This window comes from Rhinolophus ferrumequinum, chromosome 3, assembly GCF_004115265.2.
Source record: "Rhinolophus ferrumequinum isolate MPI-CBG mRhiFer1 chromosome 3, mRhiFer1_v1.p, whole genome shotgun sequence".
In the NCBI taxonomy this organism is placed as follows: Eukaryota; Metazoa; Chordata; class Mammalia; order Chiroptera; family Rhinolophidae; genus Rhinolophus; species Rhinolophus ferrumequinum.
Window position 1 is genome coordinate 46037364 of NC_046286.1, and position 17187 is coordinate 46054550.

Genomic DNA, 17187 nt, shown 5'->3' on the forward strand with positions numbered 1-17187 from the left:
GGGTGGTCAAGGCCTGAGGCAGCTGGACGCTAGTTGATGCCCTCCTCCACCTCACACCTCCACCCTGAGTTTCACAGCTAGATCAGCTCCTTTTCATGGGGAAGGGCCTTCTCCAGCTGGTTCTTGGAAGTGTCAAAATAGCACAAAAGGGCAAAACTTATGGATTCTTGATACTGGATGAGACCAATGTCATCTGAATTAACAAAGGACCCCATAAAAGTTAGATATGAACTCATGAGTTACCAAACTCCAAGTAAAATTATTTCTTATAGTCAAGGAGAGAGTAATAGATGATTCTCTCAGGACTGATATCCCCTGGGTCCCTCCTTCCCTTCTAATACAACCCAGCATACGAGCACAAAAACATCCAAGGAGTGGCAATGAAAGGTAAAACTGCTCTGGTAAACACAGCAGAAAGTCCTGATCCAATGAAAGAAAAATTCAAGATCTTCCTCAGAATTTCCCATATGTTTGTTAAGATCTTAAAAATTAACAGAGAGAGAAGGAAAATATTTTACGCTAGAAAGAAAATCCTCAGTTATCTCTGATCTGGCCAATGGGTTCACAGTAGCAGTGCTTTACAAATTGCAGGTCATGACCCATTAGTGAATTGTGAGATCCTTTTTAAAAAAGAAATGAAAGAGAAAAATACTAGAATGCATTGCATATAGAAAGGACAATACATGAGATTTAAAAAAGTAATATTTGCAAGTATGAGTGTGTGATAGTTTTCAATGTGAATTATATTTATTGTGGCTCACAACGACAAAAAGTTTGAAATGCATTTCCTAAAGGGTTAACTCCTACAGTCTGTCCCAGGGCAGTTACAAGCATACCGTTCAAAGACTGCTTTGGTTGTAAGTTTACATGGTCATTCTGTTTTTTAACACAATTTATTTTTTCAAGATTGAATACTGGGGACTAGACTCCATCTCAGCTTTAACTGCTAAATCATTTATTGAAACTGAAAATGTAATAGTCTACAAAGACCACTGACAGGTATTTACTGGGCTAGTCTTAAAGATCTTATTTTTGTTTATTGTTTAGTTTTTATTATTTTTAATAAGTTTACTCATTTTATATATAATTTAAATCTATTTGTTTTTATGGAATTGAATTTTTCCTTGGAACAACATGATACAGTTTGAAGTATCTTTAAAATTACGATGAGGACCATTCAAGCCTATACCGGGGGTGCCAAAAAAATGTATACACGTGACTTGTATTCATCTTTTGTTATCGGTATATGTTGAGTATTACAATTTTAATAGTTTTTCCTTTCTTAAAATGTGTATACATTTTTTTAGCACCCTATGTATGTTCATTTTATCATGACTATTATAAAAAAACTGGAAAGATACTGATGGTATAACTGAAATAAGATCACTGCCTGAACTTAACTTGAATTTATGATAAAAATAGGTATTCCTGAGAATCTGCTAGGCAAAGTTTGGCACATTTTAAAATATCATCCAACCTTTCAAAATTCAAAATGACCTAAAAAGAAACTCTGCATTAGCCCTAGAGTCTATATTCTTGGAAAACCAAATGGCTGTAAAAGGTATTTAAGTCAGACTCCTCTCACATCTTGTACTGTGACTCAGATCAACATATTAAAATAACACAAATATCTACCTTACGCAGCCCTCACAGTTCCCTGGTACAAACAGATTGAAAAGAGGAGTAATAGTAAACGAAACTTTCTATTAAATGTAATTCTGGAAATGATATTGCTTTCATGTATGTATTAGCAAAGTATGAACATTAAAATAACATTTAAAATTCACACTTTTAAGATAATTTACCTCTTTTCTTGATTACAAGGGCAAGTACTACTTCAATAAACATTCTCACTTTCTCAACCTACTTCTTATAGTGTATTTAGTCTTACAGTAAATTAATAATAGTAAATACAGCTATCAATCTGCTACTAGTTGAATGACTCTACTTCTCAGATGCTAGTTATGCTATCTGTGGTCTTTGCTGGAGAGTGGTAAAGTCTGATACAACTGTGGTTGTGAAAACTGACACCTATAAGGGCCTATCTGAAATTAAAGTGGTTTATTTTCTATAATTTTTAGATATTAAAATCCTTCCATTGCCACTATCTGTCTTTTAGCTATTTTACTCAGCACAATGTCTTACATATAATAAGTGTCCAATCAATAACTGTTGAATGAAATAAATTCTCCCAGAAAATGAGTGACAAAGGAACTAAAACTCATAGTTCCTCTTATTTACCACACACTGTGTGGGCCTGCTGGTCCAGCTCTGATAAGGATGAACCAAGGTTGGAGAGGGAGGTAAGGACCAGGGAGTCAGGGTCTTGCAAACTCTGTTAAGGAGTTGACTGATAATGGAGAACAAGGAAGGGTGTAGAGCAAGCGAGTGATATGGTCAGAAACAGAAAGGTTATTCTGGGTCTTATGTGGCGGATGGATGGATGGGGCAGAGAGACACTGATTAAGAGGCTATTGAGATCCAAATAACAGGAGATGGTGGTCTAAACCAGGATAGTGGTAGAAGAGACTGAGAAAAGAGCTTCAATAGACATTTGTAAGACTGAGCTGCAAGAAGTAGGTGATTGATTGGAGGAGGTGAGCAGAAAGGGTCAAGAATGAGGCCCAAGTTTCTGGCAGGGATGCAAGGGAGGATTGTCACACCATCACAGAATATTTAACAGGAAAGAAGGCAGTTCAGTTTTGGACATGTTAGATTTGAGGCTCCTTTTATGGAAAAGTCCAGTAGAGGTATGCTAGTGGCCATTTTCAATATAGGTGTGAAGAATTAGGATTGAAATGTATCTTTTTGAATTTTAATCCAGGTCAGTGTTTTGGTTCCTATAAGTTATTGTTAAATATATTAAAAAGGCAAGGTAAAAGGTTGAATACAGCTAAGATCAAAGGCTTATTCTCTCTTCATTTTCTCAGGGTTTAATATACTATTACTTCTTGAAAACCAAATGATTGTGAAAGGTATTTAAATTTTCTTCTGATATTTAAACACTCTCTGTTAATATTATTTTTGGCACTAGAGTTATTGAATGGATTAGGAAGAAAAAAGCATATTTGTTGACTTTCTTCTCTGAGTGAAGTACATTTAGAAGACTGCTTTTATTGATTTTCATAGAACTATCTCAGCATCTCAGCCTTCATAAACTTATGCTGTACTATATCCTAAACTTCAAGTCCCCCTTTTTCATATTTGTGGAAGGAGGGCATTTAAGGGGACATTTGGTGAGGCTGCTTAGAGTAGTAGTTGAGAGAGTGGATTCTTGAGTCAGAATCGGGGCCTTGTGTCTTACTAGTCACATGATCTTGACTAAGTTCAAGATCATGTAATTTTACCTCTTTGGCCTCAGTTGCCTCAACTGTAAATTAGGAGTGATAAGAGTACCTACTTCTTGGGTTTTTGAGGATAAGTTATGTGAAAGCACTTAAGAGCAGTGTGTTGCGTATTGTGTGTTCTCAATATCTATTATTATTAAATAATTCTGTTAAAGGCAGTGTTTTCTTTCTCCTAAACTTAACATCACCACTGATTAAAAATCTTGAAAATCATTATTCCAGGTCAAGTTTTCCTTCAGAAACAGGATTTTATATATAAGATATAACATCTAATGCTAGCCCTTTCAGAGAACTCTTAGGAGAGCTATAAAATTCGTAGAGTGGAATCTTACTAAGCATGTAAGGAATGCTAAGGTGGACTGTTCGGAAGAGACTTTCCAGACGGCTAAGGGTTAGGGCCAAAGCAGCAGGAATAATATCTGAAGTTTACTGAAACAACAGTTCTATAGTCTAAACAGGCATGTCGCCATCAAAAATATGGAAGGATGAGTTTTAAAAAATTAAAAATAAAAGTGCAAATCCAATTTAAACAGAGTGATTTATCTTCATTTCCACAAAATGAAAGCTGGTTAATCAGGACAAACATATTTGACTAAAGGGACCCAACAGGGCCAATAAAGCAATCATATGTGTGTATGGAAAACAACCTCACAAATATGAAAGACCACAGTTCCTTTTCACAAAAGAGACCATTCTGCTCCCAGAAAGATTAGTAATGAGTATGCTTAAAATAAAACGAGAGCCTTACCAAATCATGAGCATATGACACAGGCTTTTAAATTGGAGGTTAACATTCATGAAAGCAATGGTTTAACAATGGTTATAAATGATGTACTGATTAAAGTAAAACATAATACTCTATGTGATTATAAATTACATCCATCCATACAAGTTGAATGCATACTGCACTTTAATAATCAAGAGAGTTCAGCTATTTTTCTGGAGTATGTTTCAGAATTAGCATATAACCCGTATATAACAATATTGCTGTGTTTTTAGTCATTTTATATTTAAGGGCCCAAAATATGTTCACAAAATAACACTGTCCGTGAATGTCAACCCATTTTTTATTTATATTCCTTCAAACACACTTTACCCTGGTCATACACACTAATCTACATCCCTGAAAATAACCAAAGATGATAGATAATTCACAGAGTCTCACCTCCACATAGACGTTCTAATTGTCCTAGAAACCTGTAGGTCAAGTTCTCAACCTTTGAAAATGAACAAAAATGTTCCAGAGCAGTCCCTATAGCCATGTATTTGGTCTTTGTATGTATAGCATAGGATTTGAGACGTAAATGTAGCCATGCATGTTGCAATAAGCTAAGTCCCATTATCAAAAATAAAATGCAAAAGGAATTGAGAGATTTTGTACTTTTAATGGCACGGACTTTAAAAACTGAATGCTTAGAAATAACTCCTACATCTCTTAAACTAAGAGGTCATTGCCATGCTTACAGGTTTGAGGCAGTAATCTACACTAGTGTGTGATTAATCAAAGAGTGCACTTAGTACCGTGAACTTGGGTCCTATCCATAGCATTAATTTTGCCTTTCCCCCAAAGAATCGTTTGCTCTTGAAGTAATAGGCTCGTAAGGCACATTTTAACAAAATCCATCATATACCCAGCTCAAAAAAGTAAGCTCCACTTGATTACAATAATATACATATATACCTAAGTAACGTGTGATTTACCAGATAGGCAAATGTCTATCTTGAGGATAAAGTCAATTAGAAAAGCAATTCTTCATTTATTTATTCAAAAAGAAACAGTGTGTAAAAAATATTAGAGAATTAGATTTATAAGAATAACCCTCCTGTACCATGCCTAGTGGCAAAGGTCCAACAGGGTACAGGTCTGGAAATCAGGGAAAAGACTTCCTTGGAACCCGGGGTTCCTACTCACCCAGGTTTCTGAGCAGAAATTATAAGGAAAGGAGTTAGAGCTCCTTCATGATTTTTGGAAACTTCTTTCCAAAATGCACAGACCCTTGGGAGGGCTCAAACTTTAAACCCCAATCAGCTACCATCTTAAACTGCAGTTACCAGCCTCAAAGGATTAGGACTTGAGGAGAGGAAGGAGAGAAGATGGAAAGAAGCCACATACAGAAGTGGAATAGTTTCAAGGACAAGCTGCATTAGGAACCTGATACATTTTGCTCGGAGCAGCTTTAATATCCCTATGAGGTTTTGCTAAAAAAAAATTTATTTTCTAATACCCACAAGCATACCTTAGGGACTGATTCTTGGGATGGACCTAGAATTATCTCCTTGGATTGATTTGGGATGGGAGTAACTTTAGGAGTCTCTTAACTTGCTGTTACTCTAAAGTAAACATAAGTGAAAGAATTTCATAGAAACAGACATACAACTAACCGTAATGCTTCCTGTCGCCATCCTTCCCACTGACCTTTAGGGGTTTTCAGGATGACTTTTCAGCTATGCAGGGCATGCTGCTGACAAGCTGAGCTCTAGTTCAGTCATGAGGTGGGAACAAGCAGATTCCACAAGGCACACTGTCACAGATGAGGAGACTCAGAGGTGACAAATGTGCCCAACAGGATTCAGCTCTGTGGTACAGATCTGAGACATTCCCTCTGATCGTGGAGCAATTCAAACAAAACAAAACAAAACCTGGTCCTAAATTAACATTTCAAATGTGGCACAATAATAGGCCCGCTTCATAGGGGCCTAACATACAGACTGTATATGTAGTTTTACATCTGCAGTTGCCAATCACCTACATTTGGGAAATCATGTGACTTCGGATGTTACGTTAGCCTGGGTGGCAGGTACAAAAGAGCCCCCAGGAATCTTGCAATTCTGCAACATTCTTATTTCTCTCCAGTGATCGGCACCATTTTGGAAATCTGGTCCCAAAGGTTCTAAAGAACAGTAATGCAGCAAAAAGAAATAACCTCTCTGTATAAAACGATTATAGAGATGTGTGTTGAGGTAAATAGCTTTGTAAAAATTGTTGAGTAGGGAAGCACTGCCACAGCTATAGAAATGTTTAGATACGTTTGGTGCTAATATTATTCTACAAAACTCCCATTTACACCAGTTATAAACAAAGTATAGTTGTTATTGCTCCTGGAGCTTGCTGCCCTAATCTGTTCCAGCTCCACTGAAAAATGATTTTTCTCAACAATTGGTAGCAAAGATTCCCAAATTTATAAAAAGTCATTGCCAATGCATCGCTTTTTGATTAGTTTCTCATTGCCATATAGACAGGAACTACAATATGCATGTCCTTGACACCACGTACAGAAAAAAGCTTAGAAAAGTTGTTTTATCAAAGTTTAGTTCAATGAGAAAAAAACATGAAAAAGTGCAAAATATATACAGTTCCTGGCAGTTCTCACAGGACTTTTCTAACTACAGACCATAAAAGTTTACATTTGTGTAATGAAATTACAGTGGATTTCACTTCATTGTTAATATACAAGTTTTTGCTTCAAAGTGCTTGCTTTATTTGAAAACGACAAGATCAAGAGGGTTGCAGGAAATTTTTTTTTACAACAAATTTATGTTATGTGTCCCAATATCCTTCTTCCTCTTCCTTTAGTGCAACATAGTGCAGCAGCCTCATTGAAAGGTCTGATTTTAATAGATGTTCCTGAAACCTCACCTACAGTAGCAGTCTAGGGGTCCCATTGGGGGTGGCTCCTTTTTTCTTCTGCAGCCGATTCTGAACCTTTCGCGATTTCACCACTTTCATTCTCACCTCAAAAACTTCATGGATGGCCTTCCGGAAGCAATGAAAATTATAGTCAATAAGCCCTGGAGAAGAAAACAAAAATATTCAGAAATGTCACAGAAATAATCTCCTGTTCATGTCAGCCGTGGTGAGGACTAGCCAGTAGGGGGCGGTAGAGGAACGGCTCTAAGATAAAGTCCACAGATTTCCCTAGATCTGCAGCTGGCCTTCAGTAATTGCAGGAAAATTCATCAGTGTATATTTTTTCCTAAGGAAAATTTCCAGAGTATATACCACATTTTCAAACGTATCTCTGATGTAAAAGAATGAACTGAACTGCACATTTTTTTTTTACCTTTCAGAATTAGATTTCTTACAATTAAGATACATCTTCAATGAAATATTTACTAGTACTTCTCTCCAAAAGGTATCATCATTAAATTATCTGAGTCGAGGCAGATCCTGACTTGGAGTATGGCTGAGAGCTCAAAGCCACAGTATCAATCAAGTAATCTATCAATCAATATTTACTGGATATATATTATATTTAAACCATTGTCATAAGCCGTGAGGGAAGCAAAGTCTGATTTTAGAGTAGTAACAGTCACCTCAGGTCAATGCAAGCTCACGAATTCAATAACCAATGACACTCTCAGTTCTTCAATATTAAGCAAATTTTAAATAGAGAAATAGGGGAGAATCTTCTTGTGTTTTCAGAAATCAATTAGTAGTACAAAAATAGAATGAAAGATAATCCAAGGTCTTGAGTGTGTTTTTTATCACCACCACTAATTTGTAAAAGTGTTGAGAGCAACATAATATTTACACCAATTAGGATAGGCAGTTGGTTCTATTTGCTCTCTTTAAACTTATCAAAATAACTAGCCCGGCCAGTGTTTACATCCACTGAGGTGATGCTTCCAGAGACCCAAAGAAAGAATTGAGATTCCAGTCAAGGAGTGAAACTCTTCAAAGTAGTCATACAATTAACTGCAAGTGAACTGGAGGAAACACCCTCTCAGCTTCCAGGAGCAATAAACTCTGAGTGGCACCCTCTGCTGCTTCTGCAGCAATAACGACCAGAAGTGCAGTAAAACTACGTAGGAGACCATTTCCTCAAGAAAAGACCAATGAGGAAATAAGGAGAAAAGTAATAAGAAACAAGGAACAAAGAAATTATTTTATTTATTGGGAAACAACCTTACAATTCTCTGTGTCTAATACGTGCAACCAACTGCCTTAGGAAGAAAGTTTAGTTTGACCGGCTCAAATACTCAACCTGGGAAATTTCAGAGACATTCTATTGATAGTTCTTGGCAAATTTTAGATTATTCATCTTTGCACATTGTTAAATGTACAAATTTAAAAAAAAACTTTTTTGCTGCATTTTGAGTTTTAAAAGCTAAAAGGTAAAAATTCACAACTGAGGTTTTTAAAGGACATAAGAATTCATATAAAGAGCTTACTATTTATTTCAACCCTTTCACTAAAGGCAGTTGAAAACACAAGAACAGAGACATGAACAAAAGAAGCACTATCTTTACCACCATACACAGTTATATGATGGTCCTACATCCTTCTCTGGTTCAGTGGTTGTCACCCTAGCCACACAATAAAAACATCCAGGGAACTTTTAAAAATTTAACAAACCCCAGGCCCCTCTCCCAGGAATTCTATTCTAATTATTTGGAGAAGGACCCAAATGTCCGTATTTTTTAACTGCCTCCCTTTGCAAGGTGCCTATAACGTGCAGCCAAGGCTGAGCACCCCACATCTGCTTTCAATCCCCTCCTTTCACCAAAGCAGACTCTGAGATCATTAATGGAAACTCAGAGACCAACAGGAGAAAAAGCTAACCACTAAGTGTTGGTTATCAGCACCAACAGGACTCAACACTTGAGATTAAAGCAACAAAAGTCAAACGACTCCATGCATTTTTCAGCACTAAGTTCTTTCTAAAGACAAGCTCCTGAAAGCTAGATGATCAAGTCATCCGGTTTGCCTGGGACATTCCCAGTTAAAGCACTGAAGGTCTCCTGTCCCACAAACACCCTTTGTCCCAGGCAAATGGAGATGGTTGGTCACCCTAAAAAGCACCCAAGTTTAACACGATGGGGTTTAACCTAGTCTGCCTACTTTTTTACATTTCTTAGGTATGACATTAAAACTAATACCTAGGTTTCTAGTTAAATAAATTCTACAAAATTTGCCTATCCTCAGAGATGGATTAGCAATAACTTACCAAAGATCTACATGATAAATTCCTGCTTAAATTTACTTCTACAATCATAGATGAAGGTTAAAATTAGTGGGCAAACGTGTGAGGAGAAACAGGACTTATATAGTTTGAAAGCATATATTAACTACAAAGGGAAAAATAGGGACTTTCCAGTGGAAAAGCTGGCAAACATTACCTTAACTAAGTCAAGGTCAGTGTCACCAGTAATTAAGACATACCAACATCATTAACGACTTGATATGATGCCCTGAGAAGGACACAACCTCATTTCTGTGTGATATTCTTGCCAAAGTGCCAAATCTCATTCCAACTGTGTGAAAATATCAGACAAACCTAATTTGAGGACATTCTACAAAGTAATTGATCGATACTCTACAAAAGTATCAAAGTCATGAAAGGCAAAGATCTGTCACAGATTGGAAGAGACTAGGAGAAATAACTAAATCAATCTGGGATCCTGGAACAGAAATGGCACTATATGAAACTTAAAAGCTTCTGCACAGCAAAAGAAACCATCAACAAAATAAAGAGGCAACCAACTGAATGGGAGAAGATTTTTGCAAACAGTGCCTCCGACAAGGGGCTAATATTCAAAATATACAAGGAACTCATGAAACTCAACAACAAAACAACAAACAACCCAATTGAAAAATGGGCAGAGGACCTGAAGAGACATTTCTCCAAAGAGGACATACAAATGGCAAATAGACATGAAAAAATGCTCAACATCACTAATCATCAGAGAAATGCAAATAAAAACCACAATGAGATATCACCTCACCCCAGTTAGAATGGCTATCATCAACAAGACAAACAGTAACAAGTGTTGGAGAGACTGTGGAGAAAAAGGAACCCTCATACACTTTTGGTGGGAATGCAGACTGGTGCAGCCGCTATGGAAGGCAGTGTGGAGGTTCCTCAAAAAATTACGAATAGAATTACCATATCACCCAGCAATCCCTCTCCTGGGTATCTACCCAAAAAATCTGAAAACATTTATGCATAAAGACACGTGTGCTCCAATGTTCACTGCAGCTTTGTTTACGGTGGCCAAGACATGGAAACAACCAAAATGTCCTTCGATAGATGAATGGATAAAGAAGTTGTGGTATATATACACAATGGAATACTATTCGGCGGTAAGAAAAGATGATATAGGAACATTTGTGACAACATGGATGGATCTTGAGAGAATGATGCTAAGCGAAATAAGTCGACAGAAAAAGCAGAGAACCATATGATTTCAATGATATGTGGTATATAAACCAAAAACAACAAGAGAACAAGACAAACAAATGAGAAACAAAAACTCATAGACACAGACAATGAGTTTAGAAGTTACCAGAGGGTAAGGGGGGTGGGGGGTGGGAGATGAGGGTAAGGGGGATCAAATATATGGTGATGGAAGGAGAACTGACTCTGGGTGGTGAACACACAATGTGATTTATAGATGATGTGATACAGAATTGTACACCTGAAATCTATGTAATTTTACTAACAATTGTCACCCCAATAAATTAAAAAAAAACACAAACATAATACACACAACTGATTCTACACAGAGAGAAACCCAAGAATCTTTAGTTCTGACTGCCATACACTGTGGTGATCACCTTGGGAGAAAGTCACTTATATTTCCTGGGTCTGGGTAAAGTCACCTGTAAATGAGAAAGTGAAACAATGGCCTTGTCTATTTTCAAAATTCCACGAATCTAGTATATAATCTGTTCTTACTTTCAGCAAAATGAAAATAAGAAGTAAAAGATTAACACCATTTAATTATTAAATTTTGAGGGCCAAGGACACAAAAGGCAATTTAGTCGGTAATAGTCAGTAACTGCACTAAGAAGCAAGGAAATGTCAATTTAAATGATATGCCAGTTTTCAATGATCAGTTTTTAATGTTAATACCCAATATTGAAAAGAATACAGCAAAATGGACATACTCATATTCTCTTGGTAGTATAAACCCATAAAATCTTTCTGTACTATATAGGACATTTTGGTAATATGCATTAGAAGCCACCAAACCATGGCTACCCTTTGATCTAAGTAATTCCATTTGTTGAAGTTTTTCCTGAAGGAATAACCAAAGATGTACACAAATATTTAGCGCAAAGAACATCATCACAGATTATTTATAACATCAAAATCTAGAAACAATATAAATTTCTAACAGAAGAAACACATTCATTAAACTGACGTGGTAAAAATGATTTAATGAACTTGGAAAGATGTCTGTAATAATTTAAGTGAAGGTTACTAAATAGTATTTATTTATCATACAATCCCATTTATAGATATAGATTAGATATGAAAAAGGCTGGAAATTTATACAGAAAATATTAAGAGTGAGAAGCTTATCAATAAATATTTTTTGCTTATTTTTTATTCTAAATTTTCTAAATGAATCTATTAATTTTGTAATAAAAAGAAACAAAAATCTAAATTATGTTTTCATGCTCAATGAATTAGGAAAGATTTCATGATATAAATAAGGGAAAACAACAGGATATAAAACTATATAGACAATATAGCCTCACTTTTGTTGGAAGAAGGAAGAGATGAAGGGAGGAAGGGAAGATGGGAAGGAGAAAGAAAGGGAGCAAAACAGGAAGAAAGAAAATTCCAGAAATTTAACATGGGGTTTAATTCTAAATGGTGAAATTGGTTTTATTTTGTTCTTTATATTTTCCTAAATTTTCAAAGTATTTTTATAGTGAACATGTATTGCTTTACAAGGGAAAAAGCTGTTTCAGTAAATGTGACTATTGCCGCTTTGTTGGAACATTTTTTTACCCAATGAACTGGCAAATCATATACTAGTTACTAGCAAAAATCCTTGGTGATATCAGTAAGCTGGTATTCCAGTTTAGGTAGCAGGGGGAAAGTGGGTATCTTTATGAAGTTAATTGCTTTGGTTTTAAAATAAAACTAAATTTGGTCCTAAAAAGATATTTGGTGACGTTATTAGGTATATTCATGTCTTCTCTTTTCGAAATGCTGCCACCCCTGTGTTTTGAGGACTAAAGAATACACAAAGGCTGACAGAAGTTAACTACTGTCTAGCTTTAATGTTAGTACGAGTCCTCTCCTTTACATGGGGAGCACAAGTGGTCACACGGTTGCTAAAACCTTGCAGAGGTGTGGACCAAGAGATAGGCCTTGACTCGCACTGTCGGCTGGGGGCCCTCCCTCGGGTAAGAGACTTTCCAGCCTGGCAACAATGCCCCACCTTGCTCCACTCCCAGAAAAGCTAAGACCCCTGGTCAGAGGGTCACTTCACTTCCACTTTCACCTCATGGCAGTGTTCAGTAGAGGGCAGGCTGATTCACGGATCCCCAAAGCCTGACTGATGTGGGCAGAAGCCAAGGGAGCCCTGTGACTAAAGTCTGCAAGCTGCTAACCACATTCAACAAGCAGTAAAGGCAGTATTATTCTGAATTGAGATGCTTCATTTAAATCACACACACACACACACACACACACACACACACACAAAATTACCTTTTCTTTCAAAGCTTTCCTCTCTGACAAAGCAAACAAGAGCCAGGAACTTTGTCACCTCTTTTAAATAAAGAACTGTGGTATTATTCAGCTTTATAATGGCTGTTGATTCCTTGTCATAGGGGGTTCCTGCTCCATCTTCTTTGAGACTAAATGGAGACAGAAATCAAAACATATTTGACCATTGAGAAAGAACTACAAATTGTAACCCAGCAACAGAGACCAGCTTTAACACAGAGAATGGTGATCATAATGACAAGTACTTTGCACTTACTGCACTTATCTTTTAGCCAAAGATCTCAGACACACAATCACAAGTATGTACACAGAATATGACAGTCACTTTCCTACTGACACAATGAGTGGCTGTTGCAGCAGGTAGGTAACCCTCCAGGCACCTGAGGAACACAGGTGAGGGATGGAGGGTAGCTGTTCTCTCCTCCATGGCCCACAAGAGCTTCTTATTTTCTCATGAGAGAATAACCAGGCTGTCAAAAGCATGGTCTGATGCAAGACCAAGAAGGACTGGAGAACTGTTCCAAATTAAAAAACCTAATGACAGTAAATGCTGAACTAGATCCTGGATCAAGGGCGGGAAGGGGGGGACGATATAAAAGACAGAAACGGGATCACTGGTAAAATTTGAATATGGACTATATATTAGGTAAGAGTAATGTAGCCATGCTAAATATGCTTAGTTTGGTCCTGGAACACAATGTGCTTGTTCCTAAGAGATAAATGCTCAAATAACTAGGATCAAAGAATCATGATGTCTGCAACTTACTCCCAACTGGTTCAGCAAAAGCAAACAATATGGAGTAGGAGAAGGGAGAGCTATAATAGCAAATATGGCAAACTGATAAAAACTGGTGAATCCCAGTGAAGGGTATACAGGACTTCACTGTACTATCAATGCACATTTTCTGTAGGCTGGAAATCTTTTCAAAATAAAAAGTTAAATAAATATATTGGTCTATTTAAAAAATGGCGTGGCCCACAGATGAATTTGGTTTGAATCTCAGCTCTCTTACTATGTGAACTTGGGCAAATTGAGTAACTTCTTTGAGCCTCAATGTCCTCATCTGTATACTAACAACAATTACTTCAAAGTTTCTTAATGTAATGAAATAATACATAGATAGCACTGAGCACAATGCTCAGAACATTTTAAATTCATGTTAACTGCTATTATTATTATTATTATTAGCTGCTATTATTATCATTATTATTACCTTAATGATTGAAACTGGATCCCCTGAAGACACTGAGGGGATGGAAGAGTTATGTATCCTTTCTTCGTGGGCAAAGGAGCACTTCCGTGTACCTTTTCCCCTTATTTGTAACTGTGTATACATTTTCCCATTTATTTTTACTTCACAAATATATGAATAATTGGCCAGAAAACCTGACTTAACTGGAACTGAGCTAAGCCTTATTAATATAGCATAGTAATTCAGCCGGTGCCAAACCTTATCACTTTTGGATAGTAAGAGCCAGCATGTATTAAACATGTACTTTGTGGAGGGCATCATTCTTCGTTCTTACCATGCATTAGCCGTTTTCTGGCACAAGGATCCTCTAAGCTAGGTATTGAGGAACTGAGACTGGGGAAAGTAAGATAACTTGGTCAAAGCTCATGGACGATAGGGGTGTAGCCAGACCTCAGACTAATCTAATTTCAGAGTTAATGCTTTTAATCTCATAAATATCACAAGGGAGTAGGATGACAAACCAGATTAAATGAAAATGCCTGAATTGTATTTTAAAGGAAATGTAAGTTTTTAGTTTTGAGAGTATTTTAAACTGGCACAGGGGTGGCTGGTTAGCTCAGTTGGTTAGAGTGTGGTGCTAATAACACCAAAGTTGCTGGTTTGATCCCCACGTGGGCCACTGTGAGCTGCACCCTCCTTAAAAAACAAAACAAAACTGGCACACCCATGGCTACTTAAAAGTAAATTGTGGAAGTCAGTTTTTTAAAAAAAGTGACTCAACTCACTATAACTTACCAAATCAGCAAAGAAAAATCTTTCAGTGTTAGATCTCAGATGTTAAAGATGTTTTAACAGAATTTAAATTTCCTTTGTATTATTTTTAGCTACTATTTTTCTAGACTGAATTTCTCTTGTTTATAAGTAATGTTCTGAGAACAATAAACTGAAACATTTAAAAAATTTTGCCCAGTGAAGAAAACTGCTGTTTTCTTCAGTAAATATAATGCTGTGTTATATAGACATGAAACATTGTTTATTACAGGAATATTCTTAAGTGATAATGTTAAATTTAAAAAACAGTACATGAAGTTATAAATACAAAGTGATCACAGTATCCTAATAATGACACACAGAAATAAGAATAAAACATATGAAAATGTTAGAGACTAATTCTAGATGATGAGATTAAGGGGTATTTCAATTTTATTCTTTATAATTTCACATATATTTTCTGCAATGAGCACGGATTACATTCATAATCAGGAAAAAGTAAACATTAAACAAATTGGAAAAACAAAAAGACCAAAAAAAATTACAAGCAGAAATTGGTGAAGTTTTACAACTGCAACAACTATGTTCTACTACTCAAGTTTCTATCTACAAAGCAATGAAAACACCTGAAGATGGAAAGTATTTTAAAGTGTGTGTGTGTGTGTGTGTGTGTAGAAATGACCTACCTTAGCAGAAGCTCAGCTGAGATTCCTGAGCAAACCAACTGAGGCACCAGGTCACCTGCTTCTAAACCCTGCTGGTCTCCAGGGAGCAGCTGGGAGCTGGCAGTAAGCCTGCTTCCTGGGCTGCTGCGCGCATTCCTGGCCCCCTCACCCTATTGGTTAACTGGGCTGGCTCCCTGCCTCTCCACAGTCTGAGGAAACCCCATAACCCCGAGTCCCCGCCCCACCTGAGACTCAGACTGGTTCTCACTAAACCTGGTGGGTTCTCAGGAACACTCTACCACAGAAAAACAAGTTGACGGCAGGGCCCAGCTCCCTCCTCTTCCCTCTCCCTCCCCATTTTGTTTTAGCTGGGTAAAAGTAACTCTGATTACCATCATTTATATGAACAATGTACCACTTATGTCTAATTACCATATGGCACAATAATGATGATGCATATCATTAAATATGTGCCAGACTGTGTTGTTCATCGTATTTGAATACACAACAATGTAGACTGCAATCAGGGTACATTCAGTTTCCTTGACTATTTCAAGGTCATGCACTTACAGTTTAAAAACAATAGATTACTGTAGGGCAATAATCTTGGGAAATAAGGTCTGTTTCTAAAGCCAGATGACGGTGTTTAATAATAATAATAATATAATAATAATAATAACTCAAATAATAATAGTAGCAGTTACATTTATCCAGGGTCTACCAAGTGAAGCCTAATGATATTTTATCCTCACTACAGTCCTGAGAAATATCACTTTCCCTTTTGCATAAAGGAAGGAACTGTGTGTGCATGTGTGTATAACAGAGTTAACCAAGAGAATATGAACTGAGTGAGCAAAGAATTTTCAGCCAGTGGAAGAGAGAAATGGTGAGACTAAGACTCTTACAGAAGCTGACAAAGGAGGCTGTCTAAAGAAGGTCACAGCCAGGAAATAAAGAGCAACATGAAAAACGCTTAAACTCATCAATGATTGGATGAGGATGTGAGATCCAGTATAAATAGGCAGCAACAACTTGATGTCTTAATTAGACAAACTAGTTCACACCCATTCACTCTGTACGACACCCATTCAGCAAATTTACAATTATGTGGAATTGTTTCTATGTCTGGTAACATAATCGATTTTCCCCACTCCTTGTTCATTTTATATTATTCTAAATGTTCAGAAAATTCTGCTTTCTAAGAACATAAGACCATAATAAAGAGTTAATGTTTGCTTAGTTTTATAATTCTCTGCTGCCCACAATAGAAGACAATTAAAAATATATTTAAAAACAAAAAAAAACAAACCAGTAGTTATCTCCTGTAATAAAGAAGATAACAAAACTGTTGTTAATATGAGATATTTATTTAGAGTTCAAAGACACTATTTATTTGTCTCTCCCAAGTGCACGATATGATAACAGATTTTTTTCAGTAGGGAACTAGGAATTAGTTAGGCTTGAGTTCAAATTCTAGTTCTGTCCCTTATTGACAGTGTAAGCAGAGGTTAGAAATTTAACCAGTGTGAACCTCAATTTTCCCATCTTTAAAATGGGGATGATAATTCCTGCCTAATGGAATAGTGGAGAATTAAATGATATAATGTAGGCAATGAGATTATTAACATAGTGCCAGGCATTTACTCAATAATTATTTGTTACATGCTAAATGGTATATTTATTTATAGATCTCATTTAAACAAAAGTACTAAAATCAAATAAGTATATGAAAAATGTCTCC

General features: G+C 36.5%; 1 protein-coding gene across 2 annotated transcripts in view; it reads right to left on the bottom strand.

Annotated features, from left to right (window-relative positions):
• Positions 1 to 4239: 4239 nt before the first annotated feature.
• The window catches only part of RRAGD (Ras related GTP binding D), a 39026-nt gene continuing 26078 nt past the window's right edge, over positions 4240 to 17187 (bottom strand). For both annotated transcript variants that reach the window (XM_033100393.1, XM_033100394.1), the window contains 2 exons: positions 12800 to 12948; positions 4240 to 7136 (listed from right to left, as the gene is read on the bottom strand). In XM_033100393.1, the coding sequence (XP_032956284.1) occupies positions 6985 to 7136; positions 12800 to 12948 (301 nt within the window). In that variant the 3' untranslated portion in view covers positions 4240 to 6984. The remainder of the gene's footprint in view (positions 7137 to 12799; positions 12949 to 17187) is intronic.